The sequence below is a fragment of the Homarus americanus genome, unplaced genomic scaffold, assembly GCF_018991925.1.
Source record: "Homarus americanus isolate GMGI-L3 unplaced genomic scaffold, GMGI_Hamer_2.0 scaffold19318, whole genome shotgun sequence".
Classification (NCBI taxonomy): Eukaryota; Metazoa; Arthropoda; class Malacostraca; order Decapoda; family Nephropidae; genus Homarus; species Homarus americanus.
In genome coordinates, this window is record NW_024732238.1 from 2,450,576 (window position 1) to 2,478,566 (window position 27,991).

Sequence of the window (27,991 nt, forward strand, 5' to 3'; positions counted from 1 at the left end):
ATGTGAATGATTGTTTCCCGCCGCCATGTTAAGTTGGTAGTTGTAGGGGAGAGGATCCACTACACTACTGCTGCTGCTACTACTACTACTTCACCACTGACGTTATGAAGGCACTTGATATACAATGTAATTATTAAAAAAAAAACATCACAGCTATTTATTTATAAGGCAGTGTACTGAAAGTGTAGTTATATTTGACTAACACACCCCACAGTTTATGTATCATCAAAACAGTGTAGTAACAGTATACAGTATGAGCAATAAACTTATACCGTAATTGCCAATCAACCAAAGGAAAATAAAACGTACTTGAATTGCCTAATCACATTTTATTATATATATTTTTTATTTTTTTCTAATTTCATTTTCTTGTCCTGAATAGCCACTAAAACGTATCCCATAATTTGATCTTAAACAAAATTTATCTCTATGTAATTATCAGCAAATTATTTTATATATAAAACTAAAATTATCGAAGACACATATTAATGATAATTTACAGCCGTAACTTCTCTTTACAACAAAAGAGTATAATTATGTGGAGATTATCATGATGGAAATTAATACATTGGTCTGTAGTTTGTACTGTAAAATATGTTAATCTGAATACATTTGTGAAAACTAGCATATAAAACAAACTAAAAAATATCACTTACAAATCAAATATGTAACTTTGAATACGTAAATCATGACTATCATATAAATTTAACTCAAATTCTCAAATTACCAATATTAAATGAAATCTGTTACTTTACAATATAAAAATCATTAGCACTAGAATATAAAACTAACATATCATTGTTAACTCTAAACCAAGTCTTCTCCCTCGCGATGTCACCATGTCATCTTATCAATGTGCTTTATCCAGTGACATACTGCATAATAATTATGTAAGAGGTCTTCAAAGTACACCATCAAGAACCTGACACAATATTGTTAGGTGTAAATTCTTCAAATATCATTCTGTTACTTTTAGGGAACTACTGATTTATGTGTAGCCAGTGTCCGCTTAACGTACGTACACCAGCATAAATGTAAATCCGCTTAACGTACATCAGCTAACGTAAACCCGTTTAACATATACTGGGTTGACATGCACCCTCTTAACAAAACAGGTTTTCAGCTTCGCATCATGTACGTTAAAGCGAACATTGACTAAGCTGATTTGCATGTTATACAGATCAACTGAAATTCAGAACAGCAGTAATTTTTTTTTTTGTGTTTAAGGTGAATATTGTTATTTTTTTTTTAAGGTGGTCCTACAAAGATGGTTGAGTCTGTTTGTTATATCACGCGGGGTCGTGTAGTGTCTGGTGTCTTCCCCAGAGAAGATTTTTATGACATATTTAACCTTGATGGAATGATATGAAAGATTGGTAGCGAGCGCTTCAGTAATGTACCTCACTCACCACCACTGCCCAGACAACAGTTGAAGGAAATGTCTTTTTTTTCCATTTGTTTAATGTATGTATTAAAAAAAAAAAACATAAGAACAACTGAACGTAATTTTAAAGACAAATTAAATTATTTTCTCTGAATGAATTATGCTGCTTATAGGTCAAGTTAGTTAGGGCACAATAACTACAACGGGCACTCCTCAGGTCAATAGTATGGTGACATTAGTGTTACTGTCGCACTCCTGATAACTACTGAACGAGATAAAATTATGTACGGACAGCCTAACACACTATTAATTTAAATCAGCTTGGACACCCATACCGAGGGCCACCCTGTTATTTTTTTCTATTTCAATTTCTTGTTATGTGTAACACTTCCAAAGAATATACATTAAATGCATACTAGGAAGAAAAAATTATTTCCACCTGCCTCTATAAAAGAATATTTAATTGCACATCATACTGAAAGACTAGATATCTTTTAAAACACTTGTAAATCTTGGACCAGCACAGAGGTGAATAACAATAATAAGTAGAACATGAAACACACACACACACTCACATATATATATATGTATATAACAACTCTCAAAATCAATATATTTACATATATTGTTATCAAGGCTCAGAATCACTCCTGCTCATCCCTTTTAAGTCTTCCTAATGTAGTAACAGGAAACAGTTCAATTAAGTTCAATCTCCTTTACCAACACCAACTCTCACCTTTATCATTCCGAGTAATGATCTCTATGGTAACAATAAATAAACTTTTAAACTAAAAAAATATATAAAAAAATGTACATATGCAAATAGAATAAACTATATGGAAGATTTGTAACTACGTATGTAACTACACTGGTATGATATGATTTATTAGACTTAATAATTGCCACAACTCTTGATAAATTAACATAGTAGTATACAATTAAAATCTTTGTTTTTTCTTTTCTTAAGTTGCAATAAATTATTCTCCGTTATGTGACCTTCGAGTATCTCTTCACAACTCGGAAGTAATTTTCCTCGTGTCAACAAACAAGAAGTAAATATTCATCAACTTGTACGGATCAACAACCTCTAAGTAAGTAAGCCTTGATAAGAAATCGTTCTGGAAAAAGTTATAACATTATTAACTTGTATATTTAAATAACTCTGTGAGTATTAGGATTTAAAATATACGTCATGCAGAGCCGTTCCTTTGTGAAATGAGTTGGATCAAGTCACGGCATACTGCTCTCATAAACAGCTTGGGACTTACGAAACTTACATATGTATTTATTTCCTTCCACAGTTATATTTAACCCATATTTTGAGAGCCTTTCCCTCATATGGTTTGGGATATTGTTAAATTATGTTATTTTAAGTTTTATCCATTTATCTTTTAATTGGTATAGTGTTCATGTGTTTGAACAGTATCTATATGCTATTTGTCTACATTATATATCATTATGGCTACGTTTAATTAGTCATGATTCTCATCTTTCCAGATCAAACTGTCAGATATTCGTTGAAAAGTGACTTAATGTAGCCAACATCCATTACCTGACCACACTTGTTTATTGAAATGTGACATAACATAACCAACATCCATTTCCCTATCCATTATGAACACACAAGTCGACCGACATAATATCTCATCAAACATCTCTATAATTTCTCCACAATCCTTTCCTCTTATCATATTTTATTCTCTACTTAATGGCCTACCTTTGAATTTCCTTACAAAACTAGTGAAAAACAGATGATTGTGTACTGATGAATCACATATTATTATTAATATTGCCTTACAAAAAATAATCTATATAAATAATAATAAGAGACCAAGAGACGAATGTTCACACCATCATACGTCACAGTAACTGACGGTACATGGTGTTGATAGCTATATATAGTGATAGTTGATGAGGATTCCTAATAGCTTTGAAAGTTACAAAAACTGAGTCAAATTATCTAATATATCCTGAGATTTTACTTAACTCAGTATATCAAATAATACAACAACAATATTTTATTCCAGAACTTATGAATTCTATTAAACAGTTCTAATATCTCTTTAATATAATCTCCAGATTATGTTAATATTATGAGCCTCCAACAGCACAGTAAACAGCAGTAAATTACCAAGTTTTTGTACCATTTTCTTGATGGATTATAAAATTCTGTTACATCCAGGTTAAAATTGACCTCCTAAGTCCTGACATACAGTGATATCAATTGTGATTATAGTGAAGAAAGATTGTTTGTATTTTTTCTGTGTAATTTTCACCTATTTTTCTTTTTTGACATGGTTTTCACATATTTTCTTGCATAATTTTCACATTGTTGTATCACTTCCTCAACATGTCTGTTATGGCTTCCTCATGTTATCTGTTACAAGTATCTCCTCCTCAGACAGTCACAATAATATTTACACTTGTTGCTCACACTTAACTCTAAAGTTCTGGAGTGTAAACGCCCTCGTCCTCCAGTAAGTTGACGAAGGAGGCAACCCTCTTGCGCGACTCGACACCCTTCATTACCCTCATAGTATCTAACAGACCCAGCAGTTTCTTCAACCCCACGAACACCTTCCCGTGGCAGATGTGATCCATGATTGCGTCAATCTGTGAATATAGAATAGATTGTTAGAATGTGATAGTGGTAATGGGTGCCATAGGACAGTGTGAGTACTTGACCGCCTTCTTTTCTAAACTGTAAAGTTAGGTACCCATTCACAGCTGGGTGAACTGGAAGTGTCTTGGGCATGAACAAACAGACAGACATACAGTGCCAAATTATAACATGTTCACATTTCATGAGCTTATAAAATTATATTCATAAATTTTAAACTGTTTTACAATCACGAAAAATATTACTAATGATTCAGTTGAACCAACCTCTTGTAAGAACTAATAACTTGTTTGTATCTTCCTTTTATAAGAAATATGACGTACTATACAGTACTTACTTCATCAGGAGTCAGCGCCTGAGACTCATCCAGCACCAGCTTAATGTCTTCTTGGTGTGTGATGTAAGGAACTCTGATGACGGCAGTGAAGACTGACAGGAGACCAAGCTCTTCTAAAACACTTCGACGTTTAGATGTACAGATGACCAGCAGCTTCCTACCCTTGGGTGGTGAGGCTGAGAGGAGAGAGTACATGGCATCAAGGACCAGAGACTGATAACGTGGCCCTATGGGTGAGTAGCCCATCAAGTGTTCCAAGTCATTCATGAAGATACAACTGAGCTCTGAGCGGTAAGCATCGTCAAATATCTTATTAATCCGTAGACATTTGGACGACTCCATAAAACCAACCATCTCGCGGGAATTAATAACTTTGATGAAGGGGAAGTCGGAGTTCTTGGCCAGATACGCAGCCATTGCAGAGGTGCCAGCGGTTGGTGCTCCCTCAAGAAGTAAACAAAGGCGGTTGCTGGTCTCTGGTGATCTGGCCTGCTTTACGAACATCATACCCTTCTCGACTAATTCTCTTGTTGACCCCCAGTTAATAATTCCTCGCTCAATAAACTTAGCTAATGCTTCATCACTTGTGCCTAATGATGGCTTTACGTCATTTTCAAGTGAATATATGAAATCAGATCGTGTTATTTTAAGCTTTTCGATGGCGTTGGGATCTACTTCGATCTTATTTCCTAGATGAATGTAACGTTTTAAAGCGGAGGAGGAAGCTGCCTTGACAAGACCTTCAAGTTCGGCACCGGAGAAATTTTTGGTGAGGGTAGCAATCTCTGCCAAGTCCACATCATGGTCGAGTTTGTTGTGGTCCATCATCTTTGCTGTTTTGATTTTGAGGATATCAAAGCGGCCTTGTTCATCTGGAAGGCTGATCTCTACCTGAATCTCAAGTCGTCCGGGTCTGAGCAAGGCGTCATCCATCATATCTTTCCTGTTGGTCATGCCAATCACCAGGATGTTGTTCAGTTGCTCCACACCGTCAATCTTGGACAGCAGTTGGTTGACGACGGTGTCATTCACGCCAGTGTTGCCAGCTACAGAGCCTCTTTGTTTACAAATAGCATCTATCTCGTCAAAGATGATAATGTGTAGACCAGAGTTGGGTCCCATCCGCTTCTCTTCTTCCTCAGCCTCAGCAAACAGACGGCGGACATTAGCTTCTGACTCACCCACGTACTTGTCGAGGATCTCAGGACCATTCACAATCTTTGGTTCACGAGCGTTGAGCATCTTGCCTATCTGACGTGCCATCAGTGTCTTTCCAGTTCCTGTAAGGAAGATATAAGTTAACACATAAACAATATAGTACTGAAGGATTACCAGAGGTAAATATTTCTACCAGGTGTAAATCTTCTCCGACTCATAATTTTTGATAAGGTAGACTTGGTTTTGAGGTTTTGTGTAGGATGTTGTGTTGTATAGTAAGATAGCCAACGTGAGAAGCTGTCAACTGAACACACCAGGAGGACCATACAGCAGGATTCCCTTGACGTGTTTGACGCCCAGCTGCTCAGTGACCTCAGGAGGGAAGACCCTGGAGGCGAAGGCTCTCCTCAGAATGTGGATGAACTGCTCGTCCAGACCACCAATACCCATCTTCTGGAAGTCCCAGTCAGCGCTGAAGAGGCTGGTGTGGGATGTGCGGGCCTGTAAAAGACGTGGGTTTTATTTTACTGCCTAAACTTCCACATTTGGATATGTGAATCACATGAAAATTAACCCCCCGCTTATTTCACCTTAAGATTAACTAGCCTAACGCTGACCTAGCCTAATTGGTGTTTGTTTACATCTTATTAAAGCTCCCAGAATGGCCTTAATGAATGTGACGATAGAAGCCAGTCTTTGGATGCTAGATAAACATTCCACAGAGTTGTAACATCTCACAAAATGCACCAGCCACTGCACCAGGTGTGAGTGCAGGTGAGTGTACATACCTTTGCTTTCCCAGTAAGAATTAAGAATGATCCTTCACTCTTCTCGAACACCAGTGAGGAGTTTGCCTGGAGGACACCAAAGTCGATCTTGCGAGGTTCCCGCTTCTTGCCTGATGCCACAGCCTCCGGGTCAGCCGCTGTAAACACACATTACCTCAACTGTATACTCCAGGAAACTGACCAAGTAATACAATTATAATATTGACTTTACTTCCAGGTTATGTTCACATGGCATTACATTACACAGTGGATATATAGTTTACATATACACTATATAGATAAACCCATAAATTTAACAAACCTTCAATCTCTTTGATAGTTAAAGAGAGGGTTTTCTTGTCCTGAAACTTAAAGACAAGAGGCTGGCCCACCGTGAACCCGTGTTTAGCGAACTGCTCCATAAAGGACATAGACATCTGGTCCGTGTTATAAGGGTCATTAGTGGTGCTTTTCTTCTGGAGGAAATCTGCCTCCAGCACCAAGGAACCCACAAGCTGTCTCTGAGGGTCGTGTACATATGGCTCCACCCGGATCTGTCAGTCCAAACAGAAAAATATATTATTTGAAATATTTTTATATAACAAAGGGTCTTTTTTTATACAATTTGAGAATCCTAAATGAAATACCATTATATTTTAGAACGTGCAATAAACAGTGACCTAAAAATCAGTTGGAATAAAAGTTCACCATGTTCTTCATGTTATAAAATAAGATCACAGATAATTTACACCAGGAGTTAACTGGGGGAATTATTTGAGTTCCTGTTTTTTTCTGAGCTGTAGTACTGTACTCCTTTAGAGATTTTTTTAATAACTTACTCCGTTAAATCTGATAATCCCTGTTGTCTGTTTACTAAAGCTCTAAGAGTATTTTAAGAGTTTGGTATTGTCTAAGCAATAGTTCCTTTTCGGTAGTATAAAGAAAGTGTTTTGAATTTCAAATTGATTAGTACACAGTTGGCCTTGAGTACTGACTTACTGTCTCTGTACAGTCCATGCCACTTATAAACTACACTGACTGGTGGCCTCAAAATTCTTAATGGGCAACTTTGCTGGGCCCATCATTCCCCCACCTCCCGAAACATACAAACCAGGCAATTAATCAGTGGTCAGCCAAGGTGTAAAGTCAATGATTACCCCGAACACATTTTTAAAGTTATTTATCCATGCTAGCGTGTTCGTGTGTAAGCGTTGACATTACACTGCAGTTTGAATTCCTCAACGTGCAAATTAAGGATCTATGGCCATAAAATTGAAATTCTGATAATTAATTGTTCTAAAAGTCACTGGAGTTTGATAATTAATTTCCCTGGTTAATTATAGCATTTTCCATGAAATTTTGTTTATTATCTCAGTATAGGTAGTCCTCGATGCATAGATTAAGTTTTTATGTTAAGTCAAGGCTTACCCCTGAACACGTTAGCATGGCTAAATAACTTTAAAAGTGTATTTTCTCTCTGTTTCTAAAACCTATCCATACTAATGTATTCAGGGGTATGCCTTGACCTTACACCTTGGCTGACCTCTGATTAATTGTATGTTTTGGGAGGTGGGGAGGAATGGGTCGATCAATTGGTGAAGAGGATAAAATGAGAAAGAAAAGTAACAGAGACGTGACCAATCGCCCAAGTGGCTAACGAGCCGATCAATTGGTGAAGAGGATAATAGTAAAAGTGAAGTTGTTGGTTATGAATTTTGACGCCGCCAGTCTGAGTGGCTTACACATTAAGTGGCGTGAACTGTGCATGCGGAATTAATGTGACCTTGTGTGTCTATTTTACTTACTAACTAACTAACTATCTATCTATCTATCTATCTATCGCACAGGTAAAAAATGAAGGTGTGATGGTATACCTCTTGATCCAGTGAAAGCATCGCCTGCTTGCGGTGAATGGCGTTGAACCCCATGTGACCTGGTTTCACCCCGCGGTCATGTCGGATGGTGTAGATGAAGTGCTTCCCCATCTCATTGGTGACTTGGATGTACCTGTCAAAAGATTAATGGTAAATTAATTATCAGTTACACACTGCTTTATAAATTTTCATGTAAGGTAATGTGTATACTGTACTTATTTCTGATACACCCTGTTATATGAAAGTTTAAATCATCCAGTGTAGAATTTTTTTAGATAAACAAATCAAAGTACAGTACTGTATGATTCTTTTAAATAAGAAATTAAATTGAAACTTCCCTTCAAAGTTAGCGTTACTGTTTAGATGTGAGGTTAATGAGTCCACCAAATTATTGTAATGTTTAGTAAAGGAATATTAGCCTTTATAGAAATGACAAGAACATCAGCTCTCGTGTAGTGAACCATAGAGCTTGAGTGTACCGTTAGGCTGTATGGTATTGTCTGCCCCGGGAAGGAGGAGAGAAGGGGGGGTGAAGGGAAAAGGGTGTAAAGGGTTAAGGCAGCTATGTTGGGTTATAATAGGTTAGTGCAGTACAACACAGCTGTAGGTGACACTGACCATCTACACGGCAGTAATAACTCATCACGGCCATCATGAAATTAACCTTTCTTAATTGCTGTTCTTATCTTTACCTTGTTATTACTGCTGTTATGTTGTTATTAATTAATTCTTATTATTTCTAATAATTTTTTGGTGTTGCGTTTTCTTACGATAATAATAATAATAACAATAACAGTAATAATGATAATAATATTAATAATAATAATAACAACTAACATAACAAAGAAAATTGAAACTCGTGGATGAGTGAAAAGTAAACTGTGTTATATCTCCACAATCAATGAGTCACTCATCGACCGCCCTGTGTAGTACAGTGACCCCTCGGTTAACGAACTCAATCCGTTCCAGAAGGTCGTTCGTTAACCGAAAAGTTCGTTAACCGAAACCATTGTTTCAATGGGTTTTTGGGTAATTGGTTCCAGCTCACCGAAAATTGCCTAAATTCAACAAAAATGGTAGAAAAGTTCACTTACTTTGAGGTGTGTATGTAGAAGGCTCCTGGATGATGATGGTGATGGGAATTAGAATGGGGGTGGAGGAGAAGGAAGAAGAGAAGGCATTGGGGTGGAAGAGAAGTCACCCCATGGCACCATTTCACCCATAAAATTTCAGTTCTCTTGGTGTATTTCAAGATTATTTTCTTTAAATCAACACTGCACTGCATTATTTATTGTCAATATGTAAAATATATTTCAAAATGACCAATAATTTGCTTGGAAACACAGAAAAAAGCGTTTAGTTGAAGAGAGTCTCAAGCAAGATGTTACCTCCAGTGAAAACAGAGAGAGACTAACTCCTGTTTGCTGTGTTAAGAGGCTGGGATGCCGCGACAAACTAGCTCACTTTACCTTCAATTATGTTCAATAATTGCTAAAATGACTAAAAATTGAATATTAAACTTCTTTTAAAATTATTGAATAGTATAAACTTCTTGATATTTACTAAAATAGTAAGGAATTTAAGCCCTAGAACCGATTAATGTATTGGCGGACTGATACTAAAGCTGGTTGCCCGGTCAGTGCAAGCGAAAACATGTTGAGGTCGGTTCGTAAGAAATTCGTTAACCGAATATTTGTTCGTTAACCGAATTGAAGATCCTTATGGAAGGCAGTTCGTTAACCGAAATTTCGTTAACCGAGGCGTTCGTTAAACGAGGGGTCACTGTATATAATGTGTCTTGCTTTTAACTAACGATCACAAGGAGAGAACTCGCTCAACTCACCTGACTTTAAGAGGGAAGTCATTCTCGTTGACGATGACGCAGTTGGTGAAGGACAACTCCTCATTGGGACATTTGGCAACTTTCATCATCTGAAAGAAACATAATCACTTAGATATAAACTTTTTCCTACCTGGTGTGATAATGTGAGTTTTGAGTTGGATAGTCAAGCGATCTAAGTTACTATCTATCATGATGTGTCTCGGTGAATATGTGTACCTGGTTAATGAATGATAATGGTCAATATTTAGAGTCGGTACATAATATACTTTACCGGTCCAGGAAAACTATGATAAACTTTATTCTCCCAAGCGTCAGCCAGTCACTCAGTCATCAATAACAACATTTTCTGTAGTGATTTTTTTTTTCAGGAAAGAGAGAAAGAGAGTAAAAGAGACAGGCAGACATAAAGAAAGATTGAAAGAGACAGACAGAAAAAGAGAGAGAGAGACATATAGAGACAAGGAAAGAGAGAAATTTGAGAGACAGGAAGAGAGAGAAATAAAGGAAGAAAGAGACAGAGAGACAAACAGAGAGAGAGAGAGCGACAGATGAAGAAAGAGAAAATAGAGAGAAAGACAGAGAAAGAAAGAGACAGAGAGAGAGAGAGAGAGAGATAGACAGTGAGAGAAAGAAACAACGAGAGAGAGACAGAAGAAAGATAAAGCATGAGAGAGAGAGAGAGAGAGAGAGAGAGAGAGACGCATTAACAGGTCTCACTCGTTATATGACACCCTCACCCTAGGCCCTTGCTGTCAGTCACTCGTATCACCCACTCGACGACCTAAAGATTCAACACGGTGATAACAAGTTTAGCACCATACATGATAACCAGTCGTATATATAGCACCATATAAGCACCATATATGATAACAAGTTAGATATCTAGCATAGTTGAAAATATAGCTCCACAAGCTAGCTTTTTTTTCATAAACTTTCTCATTTCATAGCTTCAAGATAGAAAGAAACGGTGTGTGTGTGTGTGTGTGTGTGTGTGTGTGTGTGTGTGTGTGTGTGTGTGTGTGTGTGTGTGTGTGTGTGTGTGTGTGTGTGTGTGTGTGTGTGTCACCCACATGGGAAATCCAGCCAGAGTGAATATTGTCATGACTTATACATAAACTGAGAGATGAATTCAGTTTTTCTTCTCTCGTACACATACACCCTCAAGAGAGATATCCTTGAGGGAGGAGAAGTTATCAGTGACAAACAGCAAGATCAGCAGGAAGCAAAGCAGGTCAGAAGCAGAAGCACATAACCCGTGTATAACCTTGACACATGACCTATGTCGAGAGAGAGAGAGAGAGAGAGAGAGAGAGAGAGAGAGAGAGTGTGAGAGAGAGGAGAGAGTGTGTGTGAGAGACAAAGAGAGTGTATGAGAGGAGGGAGAGGAGAGAGAGAGAGAGAGTGTAAGAAAGAAAGAGGACAGTGAGAGGAAAAGAAAGAAAGAAAAGAGAGGAGAAAGAGAGAGAGAGAGAGAGAGAGAGAGAGAGAGAGAGAGAGAGAGAGAGAGAGAGATGCTTGAAAGGATGACCAACAGGAACCCAGAGTTTGAAGGTGATAGTTCAGGAGCGTTTGTTAGGCTGGACACACACACACACACACACACACACACACACACACACACACACACACACACACACACACACACACACACACACACACACACACACACACACATATACACACACACACACTACCACACCCTAACACTTTCTGATTATACTCTCCCACATTCTGGTCATATTCTACCACACTTTACCACACTCTGCCACAGTCTACCACACCCTGTCATGCTCTACCACACACTAACACACCCTGACACACCCATATCAGTAGCACTTACACTCTTCTATATAGTCCATGTCTGATTTATGAAGACCCTACTCTTTCCCTCTCATTTTCACTCTTCTTCACTACGTCCATTTCTCTGTCGAAAAGTCCCTCTCGTCTCCACCCCCACTCTATACCTGTCTGATTTATTAACTCCCCCACTTTCCCTCTCATCTTCAATCTACTACACTCAACTCCACTTTAATCCCCACTCAAGCCCCCCACTCATCCCCCTCAGAGCTTGACAGTTATCTACATCTCTTCTTATTCATCCCTCTCTTTATGTACCTCTCCCATACATGTTAAGTGGGGGGGGATGAGATAAAGTGGGGGGTGTGAGAGGTGAGAGAAAGGGGAGGGAGGGTGAGGGGTGTGTGAGAGAAAGGGGGAGGGAGAAGTGAGGGGTGTGACAGGTGAGAGAAAGGGGAGGGAGGTGAGGGGGAGAGAAAGGAGGGAGGTGAGGTGTGACAGGTGAGAGAAAGGGGGGAGGGAGGGGTGAGGGGGTGGACAGGTGAGAGAAAGGGGGGAGGGAGGGTGAGGGGGTGTGAGAGGTGAGAGAAAGGGGGGGAGGGAGGGTGAGGGGGGGTGTGAGAGGTGAGAGAAAGGGGGGAGGAGAGGGGAGAGAAAAGTGTGGGAGGGAGGTGAGGGGTGTGACAGGTGGTGGCAGTGGGAGGGAGGGTGGGGGGTGTGGAGAGGTGAGAGAAAGGGGGGAGGGAGAGGAGGGGGGGAGAGAAAGGGGGGAGGGAGGGTAAGGGGTGTGAGAGGTGAAAGAAAGTGGGAGGGAGGGGAGGGGAGAGAAAGGGGGGGAGGGAGGGGTGAGGGGGTGAGAGGTGAGAGAAAGGGGGGAGGGAGGGTGAGGGGGTGTGAGAGGTGAGAGAAAGGGGAGGGAGGGTGAGGGGGGTGTGAGAGGTGAGAGAAAGGGGGGAGGAGGGTGAGGGGGTGTGAGAGGTGAGATACCAAGACAACAACATCAAGTCCTTGTTACTTTTACTCACTTGCCCCATTTGTTGACATTGTAAATAGTTGAAATAAATAAAAACGATATTGTAAGACATATATATGAAACACAGTCTAGATTAATTCTCCTCAAGTTTGTCCTAGTAGAAGGTTATTTAGGATTACCTGAATATTAGCCCACCTCTCCTAGCTCTCCTCCTAGGCCCACCCTCCTACAGGCTCTCCCCCCTCCTAGCCCACCCCCTCCTAGCCCACCCTCCTAGCCCACTCCCTCCTAGCTCACCCCTCCCAGCTCCACCCCTCCAAGACCACCCCTCCTAGCCCACCCCTCCTAGACCACCCCTCCTAGCTCACCCCTCCTAGCCCACCCCTCCTAGCTTGTTTCACCTGATGATTAAACACCCTAATCCTAAACGCTGGGGGGGTTAGGTTAGGTTAGTTAATGGAGGGAGAAGAGTGAGGGATAGCGTCAGGAGGCATGAGAGTGAGGGAGAAAACACAACTCCCTCACTCCCTCCCTTACACTCGGGTATAAAGTAAACATCACCTTTAAACAGCCGCTGTGACCACAAAAAGTGAATTATCAGACCACACACACACACACACACACACAGCAAGACCATGTGAGTTAAAGCTGGCTAACCCTGCTTTGTGTGTCCTGGTGTTGGGTGGCCGCTGTCACTACCTGAGAGGGAAGGGAAGGAGAGAAGGAAGGAGGGGAGGGGAGAAAGAGAGGGGGGAGATGGGAAGGAGTTGAGAGAGAGAGAGAGAGAGAGAGAGAGAGAGAGAGAGAGAGAGAGAGAGAGAGAGAGAGAGAGAGAGAGAGCAACACATTCTTGGTCTAGTGGATGTTATGGTAAGATTAACTTCTTTGTTTATCTCTATTGTTTCTTTTCCTCCTGTGAAGATAATCGATGGAATAGCCAGTTACTACTTCCTCTTTGCTCTTCCCCCTTCCTTGTTCCCTCTTCCCTATTCACTCATCCTCTTCCACTATCCCCTGCTCCAAAAGGTTCCTCCATATTCATTTTTCATCTCTCATATATCCGGGTCAGGAATCATTACTACCCCACTCACAATACTTCAGGCTTTCTTTCTCCGTATTTTCCATTTTCCAGAACGTAATTTTGGGGTTTAGCCAGACACAGCGACGTACGAAGCCGCTTAATGTCGAGCACAGAATGTCTCCAAATGCCCCCTTCCTCCCCCTAATCCCTTGGTCAGAATAATCGGATCGTATCTATTATCAAATTCGTCTGACCTCTTTTGGCGCATGGGAGAGGAGGATGGAGGTTTGACAGGGGGTGTGGGGGTTCGAGGGTCGGTGGGAGGGGGGTGGGAGGGGAGAAGGACCAATATCCTTACCAAATTTCAAGAAAATCTATCCACTGGTTCGAGAATTATTGTGTTCTGACGTACGATAAACCGTGGGTGAGGAGGAAACAAAAGCGAAGCACAATACCACAATATCCCACGACTTGGTTGAAGGATGTGATATATATAAAACATTTATTTGTGTATTTATCATAAGTTTTATATTAAAGTTTGTACTCGCTAGCTCATATAACTTGTCTATGGTGAGTCGAGTTATATTGTCACCCTCAGGGAAGAAATATAACCCACCTCACCCCACACATCCTGACTCCCCCTCCCCACCATCGCCCTCTCACTGATCCATATCCAAATGAACTAAAAAATGAAGGCTAGTCCTCTGGTTATTTGGACGAATATTTAAAAAGATCATAATACTCTTTTGAACTTGCAGCACCTGGTGTGTTGTTTCATCACAACGTACAACAGGTGATGCAGCTGTCATCATGTTCCCTCACAGCTGTCAGTCTCTTAGTGTGAACGGATGGTGTGTGTGTGTGTGTGTGTGAGAGAGAGACAGGCAGACAGACTGATTGTATAGGTTAGGACATGATAACGTTATGATCAATGAAGCTGATGAGTCGCTTTAGTCTGCTCAGGATATTGTTCTGAGGCGTTGTAATCAATTTGGATATCGAGACTACACTTGATTTAGTTTATATGCAGATGAGGACACGAGGCAGTGGGTGTGTTGTGTTGTTGTCATTCTCGTAGTTTTATTTACACGATTAACCTTCTATCGTGTCCTACTGCTCTTGATATTTCTATTTCCTTTAATCCATCACACGGAAGAAGTAGAATAAAATAAAGCTATCAATTATGTATAGATATTCCGAGTTATAATGCCCAAACTAAACTGTTGTTCGTGATTTTTTAAAGAGAAAATACACTCGTAAATTATCTTAGGCTTCAGTAATATGTTTTAGGTGTTTAAATGTTCAAATTCACTTTCTCTTCTCATAATGTTACAGTGATGGACAAGACTCACAGCCAAGCAGACAAACACCTTCACTCAATCATTTCAGACGGCCATCTCTCATCTCCAGGGGCATGACGAGAGATTGACAGGTAAGAGAGCTCGGGATATGAGGCTGGTAGCGGTGGAGGCAATACTAACAGCTGATCGACCACAACAAACATTTTCCTCATGGCTGCCAAGTTTAACCTTAGTACGGGAGGATAGGATCAATGTTTTCGGTGCTGGAGAAGGGGGTGTGGGGGTGCAGGAGGCTGGGGAGGAGGAGAGGGGAGCGTGACGGCATGGAGGAGGTATAGAAGGAAACAGCTGGCGGGGGGAGGGGGAGGGGGAAAGGGACCAGTGTAAGAGGAAGCCAACTGGCACAGAGCCAACAAGGGAGAGAGAGAGGGGGGAGGGGGGTAGGTAACATTGGCTCCTCTTCCTCCTCCAGGGTGACAGACTTAAACTTGGGTCGAGGACAAGTGCCGGAGGAAGTATTCTTAAAGGCTGACTCAAGAGGACTACACCTGCGGTAAGGGAATAATGACTCGCAACAGGAGACCAAATGATGGACCACAGTACAGTACATGAGACAGGAGAGTTAGGTTAGTTTAAGGATGCTGACAGTGAGAGGCAGATACTGGGGGTAAAGGAAGGATGCTGGATGTGAAGGAAGGATGCTGGATGTGAAGGAAGGATGCTGGATGTGAAGGAGGGATTTTTGGAGCGAGGGAGCAGCAGAAGTAGTTCATTACAATCAATTGACTTGGTACAGTTGCAGAAATGTGTTCATACACTCCCTGTTGTAACCTGTCTCTCCAATCGGGTATTGGTCATGTAACAATGAACGAATAATGATCGTTCTCAGAGCCCTTCCTTTTCCACCCCACTAAGACATGTCTAGATATTAGTAACAATATAAATAAACTGTTCCTTCAATACCCCTACCTGGCTCACATCACTCACCTGTATGTTGTCATATATCAATAAGGTTCAAAGTTATATCATTTCGTTTTCTGTCAAGTTAAATAATTATATAATGTTAGCGAGATGAGTGGGAAGTGGGGGTAGAGGTGTCTGCCTTCCCTCCCCCCACTGCTTATTTTGTTAAGAGGAAGAGGAGGAGGAGCAAGTTCTAGGACCTACATACATACATTCATACATCCATACATACATACACACATCGAGGGTTAGGCACACTGGTGGTGGTGGGGATGGCTGGCGGCGATTCGGAGAAGCCACAACTGGTGATGCAACACTCATCTTCAATGTCTTGGTGGGAGAGGAAGAGGAGGGGTTGGAGGGGATGAGAGGCACGGAGGAGAGGACAGTGAAGGAGGAGATAAGAGGTCAGAAGAGGGCAGTGAAAATGACATAAGGTTAGGATGGGTTAGATTAGGTTGGGTTAGATTAGTTGTGTAAGGAAATAAAGACAAATATGTCCTAACTTAAACCATTGTCCATAAAAGGTTAAACTATTATCATCTAAGGGCTAAACCAGTGTCCTAAAAGGTTTAATAAAACTCAATCTAACTTACCTTCTTCACCTAATCTAACAACGCTAATCTAGCCTAACGTAATATAACCGAATGCTAACCTAACCTAACAATTCTGTCATGGCAACACAAGAAACACACACACTGGTAGACTGATGACAACACAGTAGACTAAACGGTAGAGGTAATCAACAGTCTCCCCTCAAACCCTGGAAGACGGGCAGGTGAAGGAGGCGTTGATGGTTCCTTCACCTACACCTGAAGGTTCCTCATACCTGTAATTAGTGCCTGTAAATGCCACAACACCTACACCTGATGCCACACTAGTTACACAGTATGATTAAGTTTATTAATTGATGAATTTAAGTAGAAAGTATTCATATCTGTCTATTTATATACATGTGTGTGTGTGTGTGTGTGTGTGTGTGTGTATGTGAGAGAAGACCTTCCTGGCCAAGGTAACTCTCCCGATATTGGACAGGTTTGGTAGTGATGGTAGTTGTTGATGGTGGTAGTGGTGGTAGTTGTTGATGGTGGTAGTGGTGGTGGTAGTTGTTAATGGTGGTAGTGGTGGTAGCAGTTGTTGATGGTGATAGTGGTGGTAGATATAGTTATGTTGGCAGTGATGATGGTAATTGTGATGGTGGTGGTAGTGGTTATACTGGTAGTGATGGTGGTGGTAGTAATAGTTGATAGTGGCTGTTATTATCTTGTTCTTGATGGTGGTAGTCATTATTATTGTTGTTAGTGGTGGTAGTGGAAGTCTTAGTGGTGGTATTGGTGGCAGGGAAACTGATGAGGTTGGCAGATGAGTTGTAGCAGGTCAAAGAGTTTTGTTGGGAAAGTGAGACAGAGAAGAAAGAGAGAGAAAGAGAAAATTACTAAGAGAATATGTTTCATAATTATGGGGGTGTATTCCTGAGACATACACGAGGATAAATGACTTCATGACCACAGTGCCAATACTCCTAATACACTTCTTCTTCAGTCATATACGCTGCTTTCTCCCAGCCAGGACTAACTCCCGTTTGACCCAACCTCTTTAAACATTCCCTGGGCGGTAGAATAGTTCCCTAGGGAGGTGGGGGGGGGGGAAATCTACCTGTATAAACTATAGGCCTATGTTGTAAGACCATTTCCCCCTTATTAATGCATTGGGGACTGTAGTTACATCCACGCCCCCTATCAAGGTGGTTAAAGCCCTCCCCCCCCCTCCCTTTACCTCCCTCTGTAGTCTTTCCTAGGGGTGTTTACCAAGCAAGAGGACAAAGGGATAAAGTTGTTGACACTGTGAAATTGCAAGATGTGTTGGGAAGTATAGATACATTCACATCTCTATCAAGGTGGTAAAAGTTTATCCCCCTTAACCTCACTCTCAGGTTCTTTGTTAGGGTGTTAAGTGGAGGTTCTGACTTTCAAACAAATCTTTTATGTGGTGTTTACCGAGTAGGAAGAGTGGGGGAGTGAGGGATAATGTTGTTGACACTGGAGTTGTGTGTGTTCATCCCATAGCGCTCGGAGGACCTCCTTTGCGTCTTGTCTTATAGGAATTCGGATGTCTTAGCGGAATATGGTGCATAATTTTGGCGGGTAATTACTGTATATTGTATTTCAACTGTATTTAATGGTGTATTATGTATTACAGCTGTATGTAACAATGTATTATGTATCTCAGCTGTCGGTAACGATGTCTAGTGAAGAGAATGCAATTTGTTTGACCCAGGTAATGGAGGGCTGGCAGGTCCTAACCAATGGCGTCGAGTAACGATTATCATTTAACTAAGGTGAGGAGAGCCTTATCCTTTATATATATTAAAACCCTCACGAATTACCATTAATAATTCAAACAATTCACAAGAGTTTAATCCATGTTTGTTTACTCTATCTCTTAAAAAGAACATAAGAAAATAAGGAGTCTGCAATAGGCCGGTTGGCCTGTGCATGGCAGCTCCTGTCGAGAGTTACTACCACTCTCTTGTTTATATTTATCTTGGGATTTAAAAAAAAAAGGTAAATTGACAAGAAAAACATTTTGTACCAGCATCCTCACGAAGGCCGACAAGTAAGAGTTGGTACTATTGGCACCTCTGACTAACGTAAATATTGATCCCCACATATATTGGTATACCTGTGTACTAAGACCTATTAAGTGCTGTTGAAAGTTTTATACAGAAACAAAAATTATTAGATACATTACCCCAAAAAATTCGTACATGGTTTGCACGTTTCATTCTTCATTTGTTATTTTTATGTCTGTATTCCCCTCTGTGAGTTAAAACAAGCTAGGGAGGGGGATAAAGCGATGTATATATTGATCATTGCCTGTCTGTATGTCGGGTAGTCTATCTGTCAGTGATAAAGTATGTAGAATCCACACCATTCCTGTTTACAATGGAATTTTACAAAGCTGGATAAGAGAGTTTGAGTGGGAGGGCGGGACACGTCTTTGTGGTCATGCGTCCATCGTCCTTAAGTCTTCAATAAGCCAGAGGCAGGGTGTGTTCCTCTCTCTCTCTCTCTCTCTCTCTCTCTCTCTCTCTCTCTCTCTCTCTCTCTCTCTCTCGTTGTTATCGTCTCTCCTCAAGTCTTAAACTCTCGCTGTTGTAAGTCCTTTGCCGGGTGACAGAAAGTAAGAGGAAACATACATCCTGTCTGTCTGTCTCCCTCTCATTCTGTCTGTCTTTGTCTCTCTGTCTGTAACTGTCTCTCTCCGTCTCTCTCACAGCTATTTCCTGTACTACATTCCTCCATTATAAGGTTAACAGTACATTATTATTTTACTGTACAATATATATACAGTATATAGGTCAAGCCCGTGGTAAAAGTCTATGGTATTAATGCTCCTGATTTCACTTACTGCTGCAACTAAGTCCACCTCTCTCTCTCTCTCTCTCTTTCTCTCTCTCTCTCTCTCTCTCTCCAGATTTTCAGAGCCAGATTTTACAGCTTCATAAGAGTCTATTGTTATTCGGAAATACAGCACCCGGCTTCCTTTGTTGACGTTTTTGCTGACGTGAACAAAATCAGCACGAGAAGCGCACACTCAGATACAGACGTCAGGTGCAGTTAATCTCCAATCTGCTGACGATGATAAGTGATAGAGATTAATAGAGAGAGCTAGTGGTTGTTTGTGAGTTACCTGAGAGAGATAGTGGTTGTTTGTGAGTTACCTGAGAGAGATAGTGGTTGTTTGTGAGTTACCTGAGAGAGATAGTGGTTGTTTGTGAGTTACCTGAGAGAGATAGTGGTTGTTTGTGAGTTACCTGAGAGAGATAGTGGTTGTTTGTGAGTTACCTGAGAGATAGTGGTTGTTTGTGAGTTACCTGAGAGAGATAGTGGTTGTTTGTGAGTTACCTGAGAGAGATAGTGGTTGTTTGTGAGTTACCTGAGAGAGATAGTGGTTGTTTGTGAGTTACCTGAGAGAGATAGTGGTTGTTTGTGAGTTACTTGAGAGATAGTGGTTGTGACGAGTGGTGAGGCGGGGTGGAATAATTGATCACCTGAAGATTATCCCCCCCCCAGTTTATTTCACCTCAATGTTGGCCCTACCTGTTAATTTGGGGGTTTAAATCTTTCCAGTGTTAATGTAATCAACCTTGACCTGACCTGACCTGATCTAGCCAAGCTTAACATTAACCTAACCTTCCAGTACCTCCCTAACTTAATATAACCTATTCTAACCTTCCCTTCCCTACCCTACCTTATCTTACCCTAACCAAACCAAACTAAACCAAATCTAAAGAACCTATGCATGTACAAAGACCCTTATCCACCCCCCCCCCACCATTTAAAAAAAATGGTTAGTGTGTTACGCAGGGGGTGTGGTTGGGGGGGGGGTGTAGCTTGGAGATACTGTAGGTCTTCCCTCACTTTACTGACTGCTGGGTTGTAGTGGTGGTAGTAGTGGTGGTAGTGATGATGGTGATGGTTGTGGTAATCTGTGATAGTCTATGACATTCTATGGTAGTCTGTGGTAGTCTATGGTAGTCTGTGGTAGTGTATAGTAGTCTGTGATAGTCTGTGGTAGTGCATAGTAGTCTGTCATAGTCTATAGTAGTCTGTGGTAGTGTATAATAGACTGTGATAGTCTATGGTAGTCTGTGGTAGTATATAGTATTCTGCGAGTCTATGGTAGTGTATGGTAGCCAGTGATAGTCCGTGGTAGTCTATGGTAGTCTGTGATAGTCTATGGTAGTATATGGTAGTCTATGGTACACCGTAGAGCTCTCGGCCGTCACCAGTGGGCGAGTTAGCTGAGGCACACGCTGGTTAGATCGATTTTCAACTGACGAAACTGTTAGCGCCAAACTTGATTCCTAGTACCGGGCTTAAATCCCAGTGCCGGGCTTAAATCCACCACCACACCTACTACAACCACCACCACCACAACGACTACCATCATCACTACACCTACCACAAACACCAAAACTACGATCATTACAACTACCACCACCACCAAAAATAAACATATCCACATCAAACTCGTCCACTATTATCATACAAAAAACAGTAATATTTTCCTTAACAAACATCTATAAGAATACCCAATGGTGATAAAATGTTCTATATAATCTACACGTGTTGCTTTTGTTCTTCTTTTGTTATTTATACTCGAGGGAACAGTCGGCCCCTTGTTCAAGTGTTATTATACACGGTAATTTTGGGGTGAGGTGGAGCGCGGTAGAGGGGAGGTTTTGGTGTGGGGGGAAGGGGTGGTGGTTGAGGAGGGGAAGGGGTGTGGGAGGGGGGTTGAGGATGGGAGGGTTAGGGGAAGGGGTGTGGGAGGGGGTGGTTGAGGAGGGGAGGTTAGGGAAGGGGTGTAGGTAGAGGCAAGGAGACAGGATTAGAGTAGGGGTTGGGATGGGGGAGTAAGGAGGAAGGGTTTGGGGTGTGGGGGAGAATTAGGGGTTGGGGAAGGGATAGGTGTAGGAGCAGGCGGAGGTTAAGGGAAGGGGTTGGATTTTGGGAAGGATTAGCGCAAGGGCTGTAGGTGTGGGGGGTTGGATGGGGTCTCCAAGTCATTACTCTAGTCACGTCTACGAGTCATTAAATCAAGCCAACTTCGTTTGTGAGCGTTGGTGACGATTCCTCCTCACCTCGCCCCTGTCCCCCCCCTCCCTATCCTCCTCACCTCGCCGTCCCCCTCCTATCCTCCTCACCTGTCTGTCCTCTTATCTGTCCTCCTCCTCCCTGTCTGTCCTCCTCCTCCCTGTCCTATCTCACTGTCCTCTCTGTCTGTTACCCATGTCCTGCCACCCTCACCTCACCCCTTTCCTGCTTCCCTGTTCCTGACTGTCCTCCCTCACCTCCCTCGCCCTCCTCTCGTTCCTTTCCTATTATGACTAAAACCAATCTTTCACTGAGGCTCCCCGAGGATTTTTTTTAACATCAGGTTCACATCCCAATCTTCTCTTTACTCTTATAAACTATCTACATAAACTTACCTCAACTTAACAATAATCTCATTAACGCAAAAAAAAAAAAAAAATTACACCCTTACATATTAAGTTTCTAGATTCACTCAGATGCCTATGGAAGAGAAGTTAGTGGAAGGGAAATTATCACACGAGACGAAGGTTAAATTTGAGTGATTATGATGTTAAGTTAGAAGTCCAAGTTGAGGAAGAAGAGGTATTTGGTGTGAATGACAGTTAGATATATGTGTTGTGTTGATACATTCGCCCCTTCTATGCTTTTGCGACGGTCAGAAGGTAGGGTAAGGTCTTGGGACAGCCTTGAGAAGCCTTTGGAGGGGGGGGTTGTGAGGGGTAGAATCCTTTTAAGTATTAGGAGGGTCAGGAGGTGGGGTGAGGTCTTGGGGGGGGGAACCTTGTGAGGGGTAGAATTAAGCAAGATAGACTCTCACGCGATATGTTGAGTAACTAGAGAGGGGAGGACTTCTTTGATGACCTACAACACAGCCTGCAAGAGAGGGGAGGTGGACCATGCCTCCGAGCCACATTAATCACACTTACAAAACCACATTAACCACACTTACAAAACCACACCTACAAAATCACATTAACCACGCCTACAAAACCACATTAGCCATCTACACGCCCCACAGGAGTCGACCCTCAGCTGGGTAAAGAGAAAGGTAAGCGGACACTTCTGCCTGAACTAACCTGATGGGAATTCTCAGAAGGGTAAATAGTGAGAGAGGGGAAGGTGGTCCCCAGGTAGACCCCAGGGGAGGTCCTACACGGTATACAAGGAGGTAGACCCCCCGTAGGACAAGCAGAGGGAGGTCCTACATGGTACACAGGGAGGTAGACCCCAGGTAAAGAAGGGAAGGTGAGGAGGAAGGAGGAATTGAAGGAGGAGAGCACAGAGGAGGGCCCCAACGTGAGACTAAAGGACCCTCTCCCCCCTCCCTCGCCCCTTCCCCCTCCCTGACGACTGCATCTACACAGTCCATCTCCTTTAATCCCGTCTCATTATTTACTTTTATTTAACCTGTAAACAATTTCAATGTGGACTAGATAGTTTATATGTGTGAGAGGCAGTAGGTGTGGGAGAGACAGGTGCTGTGTGAGAGGCAGTAGGTGTGGGAGAGACAGGTGTGGGAGAGGTAGGTGTGTGTGAGAGGCAGGTGTGGGTGAGACAGGTGCTGTGAGAGAGGCAGGTGGTGTGTGAGAGGCAGGTGTGGGTGAGACAGGTGCTGTGTGAGAGGCAGGTGAGACAGGTGTGTGTGAGAGGCAGGTGATGTGTGAGAGGCTGAAAGTGTTTGAGAGGCAGGAGGTGTGTGAGAGGAAACAGGTGTGTGAGAGAGGCAGCAGGTGTGTTGATGGAACCTTTGTAACGTGTTAGTTTGCTGGTGAGGTGAGGTGCCTATTGACATGATACGCTGTTGGTGAGGTGAGGTGCCTATTGACATGATACGCTGTTGGTGAGGTGAGGTGCCCAGTGACATGATACGCTTGTGGTGAGGTGACTCTAGATACTAACCTCAGTTACCAGTTACTATTATAATGAGGCCTTTAGTTTGGTTATTAAGTTACATTTACCTAATAGTGAAACAAATAGTAGTTGTGGTCGTGGTTATTGAGTTACATTGATCTAATACATAAAAATAAACACTGTGGTCGTGGTTGGTGATTAACATTGATCTAACTCACGTGCAACATTCCCATTGGATTTTGTGTTGATCGTTTTGTCTTGTATTCTGGTGATGGCGTCGTTAGTCTTCTTAATGACCTCATCTTGTGGGTTTATATAGTTCACGTCTAACTCCGACCTCGTTTGGTTTAGCACTGACCTGACTTAACCTTAACTAACCTAACACAACTTAAGCTAACTTAACATAACTTCATAAATTTGGGGGTGAATTATCAGGTGAAATAAGCTGAGGGAGTGAATCTTCAGGTCAAATAAGCTGAGGGAGTGAATCTTCAGGTAAAATAAGCTGGGTGGGGGCGAGTCTTCAGATAAAATAAGCTGGGGAGGGGCGAATCTTCAGGTGAAATAAGCTGAGGGAGTGAATCTTCAGATAAAATAAGCTGGGGAGGGGCGAATCTTCAGGTGAAATAAGCTGAGGGAGTGAATCTTCAGGTGATCCAACAAACCTGTATTTCCTCTCGTCTATGTAAACTTTAAGTCTGTGTTTACCTGTGAGTTATGACACTGAGAGCCGCTGACAGCACCCATAAACTGGAGGCCACAGCCGTCAACACACATGATGCGTCGTGAGGCTGTGAGGTGTGAGGGAGGGAGGGGTTACACTACTCCCTCCCTCCACCACCACACCCGTCACACGACACAACAAATAGACATAATATGAATAAATGAATAGATGGACAAACAAGTGAAGAAAAACCTAAAATAAAAACATGCTAATAACATTTATCTGAACAGAAAGTAACTAATGTAGGTAAAAATCACATTTGTTTATAAAAATAAGTTTAGTTATCTTATATTTTTAAAAGGGGTGAATATATTTACAAGATGTATATACAGTATACAGCTAATGTATAGTTCCAGTATACATATGAAGGCTTATGACAGATTAAGATCACACAACAAGCTCTACGAACACCACTACCCAGCACAACGCGAGCAGCGGCTAAGTGCATCTGGTAACTTTTGCAACAAGTGCTCGCTCTACTAGCTAACAAGCCCCCACTCTAGTGTACTGTTCGTCATCTAGGCCTTTACAGTAGTGAAGGAGGTCATCTAGAGCAACTAACTAGCGATCTAGAGGCACACCTGGACGATCTAATGAGCTATAGACCAGGTGGAACCAACACGACTGATGCTGGGAGTTAGGTTAGGTTATGGATGGGGAGGGGGGCGGTGGAGACATACACACACACGGTGGACAACTTACCCCCCCATACATGTTGACGACACAGAGGGCGGACACAGACAAAGACACAGACACCACCCACAACCACACCTGCTACACCTTCGCCGCCCCTTCACCCTCCTCCTGCTGCTTCTGTTGTTGTTTCTGCTGCTGTAGTGCCCGCTTTCCCGCCACCTGTAGGCCAAGTGGGTCTTCAACCTCTGTATTAGCTTAATCTAACTTGTCTTACAGTATAACTAAACAGGTGAGGAATGACACAAGCAACTATGCCAAAACGGAAATATTAAATAGAGTTTCTGTTTAATATTTACGCCCTGTCATAATGCCTTTTTCTTAAGATTTAGGAATCTCTCATAGTGTCGTAAGTGGGATGTAAACAGAGGAGGGTTTTGGTGAACGATAATAGTGTTGTAATGTACGATAATCGCTCTTGTGCAGTGACGAGTAATGACATATTCACCATCTAGTTGTTTAATCCCATCCGCCTTCCTTCTCTCCCTCCGTCCCTCTCTTTCTCTCTGTTTCCCACTCCTCCCGTTTCCTTTTCCTCCTCCCAAAATCCATTCCATTCCTTCCACTCATTCTCCTACCACTTCTGTTTCGTCCTCCTCCCACTCACCATCCTCCTCCTCCCACTCATCTTCCCACTCCTCCTACTCACCATCCTCCTTATTCTTCTTCTTCCTCCTCATTACCACCCCACTATCTCCACTCCTCTCTACGTCTTCTTACACATTAACACCGCCCTCCTCCTCCTCCTCCCATATACTGGAGGGTCAGGTCTGTTGTTGGAGGACCTGGTCTGTTGATTGGCGTAAATGTCACGTTAAATAAATGTCGCTTGGCGTTCATGTGAGTCGAATCACCGAGAAGAACTTGTGGGTCACGCGTCCCTGGGAGACTTCTTAACCTAACCTAACCTAACACCAACACGTAAAGGCCATTGTGTCTTGTATTACAATGGTGAAACTTGTAGAACCATAGTGGAACTAGTGGAACCTTTATGGAACCAGTGGAACTTGTGTAGAACAAGTGGTGGAGCTTTGTGAAATCAGTAGAACCTTTATGGAACCAGTGGAACCTTTATGGAACCAGTGGGGAACCAGTGGAATCTTTGGGGAACCAGTGGAATTTTTATGGAACCAATGAAATCTTTATGGAACCAATGGTAACTTTGGGGAACCAGTGGAACAATTGTAGAACCAGTGGAACTATTGTGTAGAACCAGTGGAACATTTGGGGAACCAGTAAAACCTTTAGGGATCTAGTGGAACCTTTGTGGAATCAGTGGAACTTGTGTAGAACAATTGGAAGGATTCTGGAACAGTGGAACGTTTGTAGAACCAATGGATCTATTGTGTAGAACCAATGGACCATTTGGGGAACCAATAGAACCTTTTGGGAACCAGTGCAACCTTTATGGAATCAGAGGAACCTTTGTGTAGAATCAGTGGAACCTTTGTGTAGAACAATTGGAACCTTTTTGGAACAGTGGAACCATTGGAACCTTAGTGGAACCGAAGAACCATATGTTAGTGAACCGAATATAATATCTAACAATGGAAACAGTACTATCTATCTATCTATCTCAGAAGGCGAGAGGGTTTCAGAGTGACACGCCCCCTTACAACATCTGACGTCACACGCGGGTTACTTCTTATGCGTCTAGAGAACTCCACCTGGTGTCCAGGATAATCCCTCTGGGGGTCTGGAAACCTCCTTTTGAGGTCTAGGATACGTAAGGGAGATCCCCCACCCCCTCCCGTTAAATTTTATAGGTCGTCATTATGGGTCAATTAAGTTAAAATTGCGTCGAAAATCCACAGAGACTTTATCAATTTTTTCGTTAGTGTAGGGGTAGGGGAATGGAGAAGGAGGGAGGGAGGGATAATTATTTTTATGAGAAGTCGAAAGTCGTAATTTTGATCAATGTCTCAGTAACACGGATTCCAAGGTACGGTTTTCCCCGGGTGGGATTTGGGGAAACCTTTCCAGTGCTGAGGCATCCCGGGCCCAGGGTGGGGGAGGAGAGGGAGGGATGAAGGGGAATCATTACCATCTCCTCCCTTCCCCATCCACCTTCACATTCCACCCACCCACCCCACCACCCACTCACTTACTCATTTTTCCTTCCACCCACCAACCCTACCACCCACTCATTCATTCTCACTTCCACCCGCCCACTCACTGTCCCTTCCACCCATCCACTCACTGTCTCTTCCACCCGTCCACCCACTGTCTCTTTCACCCACCCACCCACCTACTGTCCCTATCACCCACTCCCCACTCATTCATTCTCACTTCCACCCGCCCACTCACTGTCCCTTCAATCCGTCCACTCACAGTCCCTTCCACCCGCCCACCATGACCCAGACGGGGTCATAACCTGTCATTAGTAGTAGTAATAGTAGTAGTCCTCAGATCAATAGCACGACATAATTAATAACTGTATCTCTCGGTGTTAAGAAAATTAAAGGTTTACAATAGATTGACTTGGGTAGTTGGTTGTGATATCAGATAGAACCGAACACCGGAGGAGCAGTAACCTTGTGAGGTGAAGTGTGGGAGCAGCAGGAGGGACAGTGTGGTCACTTAACAGCGATAAGACGATGAGGTTAAAAAAAATAGGCGGGAATCTAGAGCAACTTACGTGGCCTTGGTGTGGGGGCTGACTAGAGCCTCCCAACAGAGCGAGTGTTGAAGATGATCTTGGGGTCACACCACTATGACCACACCACCACCAGCGAGGCTCCGATAACTCGACTTACACAACAGTATAAGCGTGTGTGCTGAGTGAGTGTGTGTCGGGTTGTGGGCAGTGTTGTGGAGGAGAGATGACACCCGATGGTAGCCAGAGTTAAGAGTACACTGTGGCCTGGTAGCTCTACGGGCCCACCAGCACCACCCCACACGTACCGACAACCGCGCCGCCGCCATCATCTCGGTCAATACTCTTCACTTCATTCACTCCCGCAGACATAGTCCGCCCGCCTGTTGTCTTAGCTGTATGAGATTCTGTCTATATCAATCTCACCTAACCTTGGGAGCATCTTTGTGTAGCAGCTTAAATTCAATCATTCATCTGGAAAGACTA

The 27,991-nt window shown here is 42.5% G+C and overlaps 1 protein-coding gene across 2 annotated transcripts; it reads right to left on the reverse strand.

Annotated features, from left to right (window-relative positions):
• Positions 1-314: 314 nt before the first annotated feature.
• On the reverse strand, positions 315-27,977 carry LOC121868299 (vesicle-fusing ATPase 1-like). 2 transcript variants are annotated; one of them, XM_042368750.1, is made up of 9 exons: positions 27,548-27,977; positions 24,919-25,071; positions 9,984-10,072; positions 8,141-8,273; positions 6,589-6,820; positions 6,288-6,424; positions 5,814-6,000; positions 4,342-5,621; positions 315-3,997 (listed from the first exon to the last, which is right to left on the reverse strand). In XM_042368750.1, the coding sequence occupies exons 2-9, from the start codon at positions 24,928-24,930 to the stop codon at positions 3,827-3,829; spliced, it is 2,241 nt and encodes a 746-aa protein (XP_042224684.1). In that variant the 5' UTR covers positions 24,931-25,071; positions 27,548-27,977; the 3' UTR covers positions 315-3,826. The 2 variants fall into 2 exon arrangements, with proteins under 2 accessions (XP_042224684.1, XP_042224685.1); XM_042368751.1 differs by lacking the exon at positions 24,919-25,071 and having other exon boundaries at positions 27,548-27,973.
• Positions 27,978-27,991: the final 14 nt, after the last annotated feature.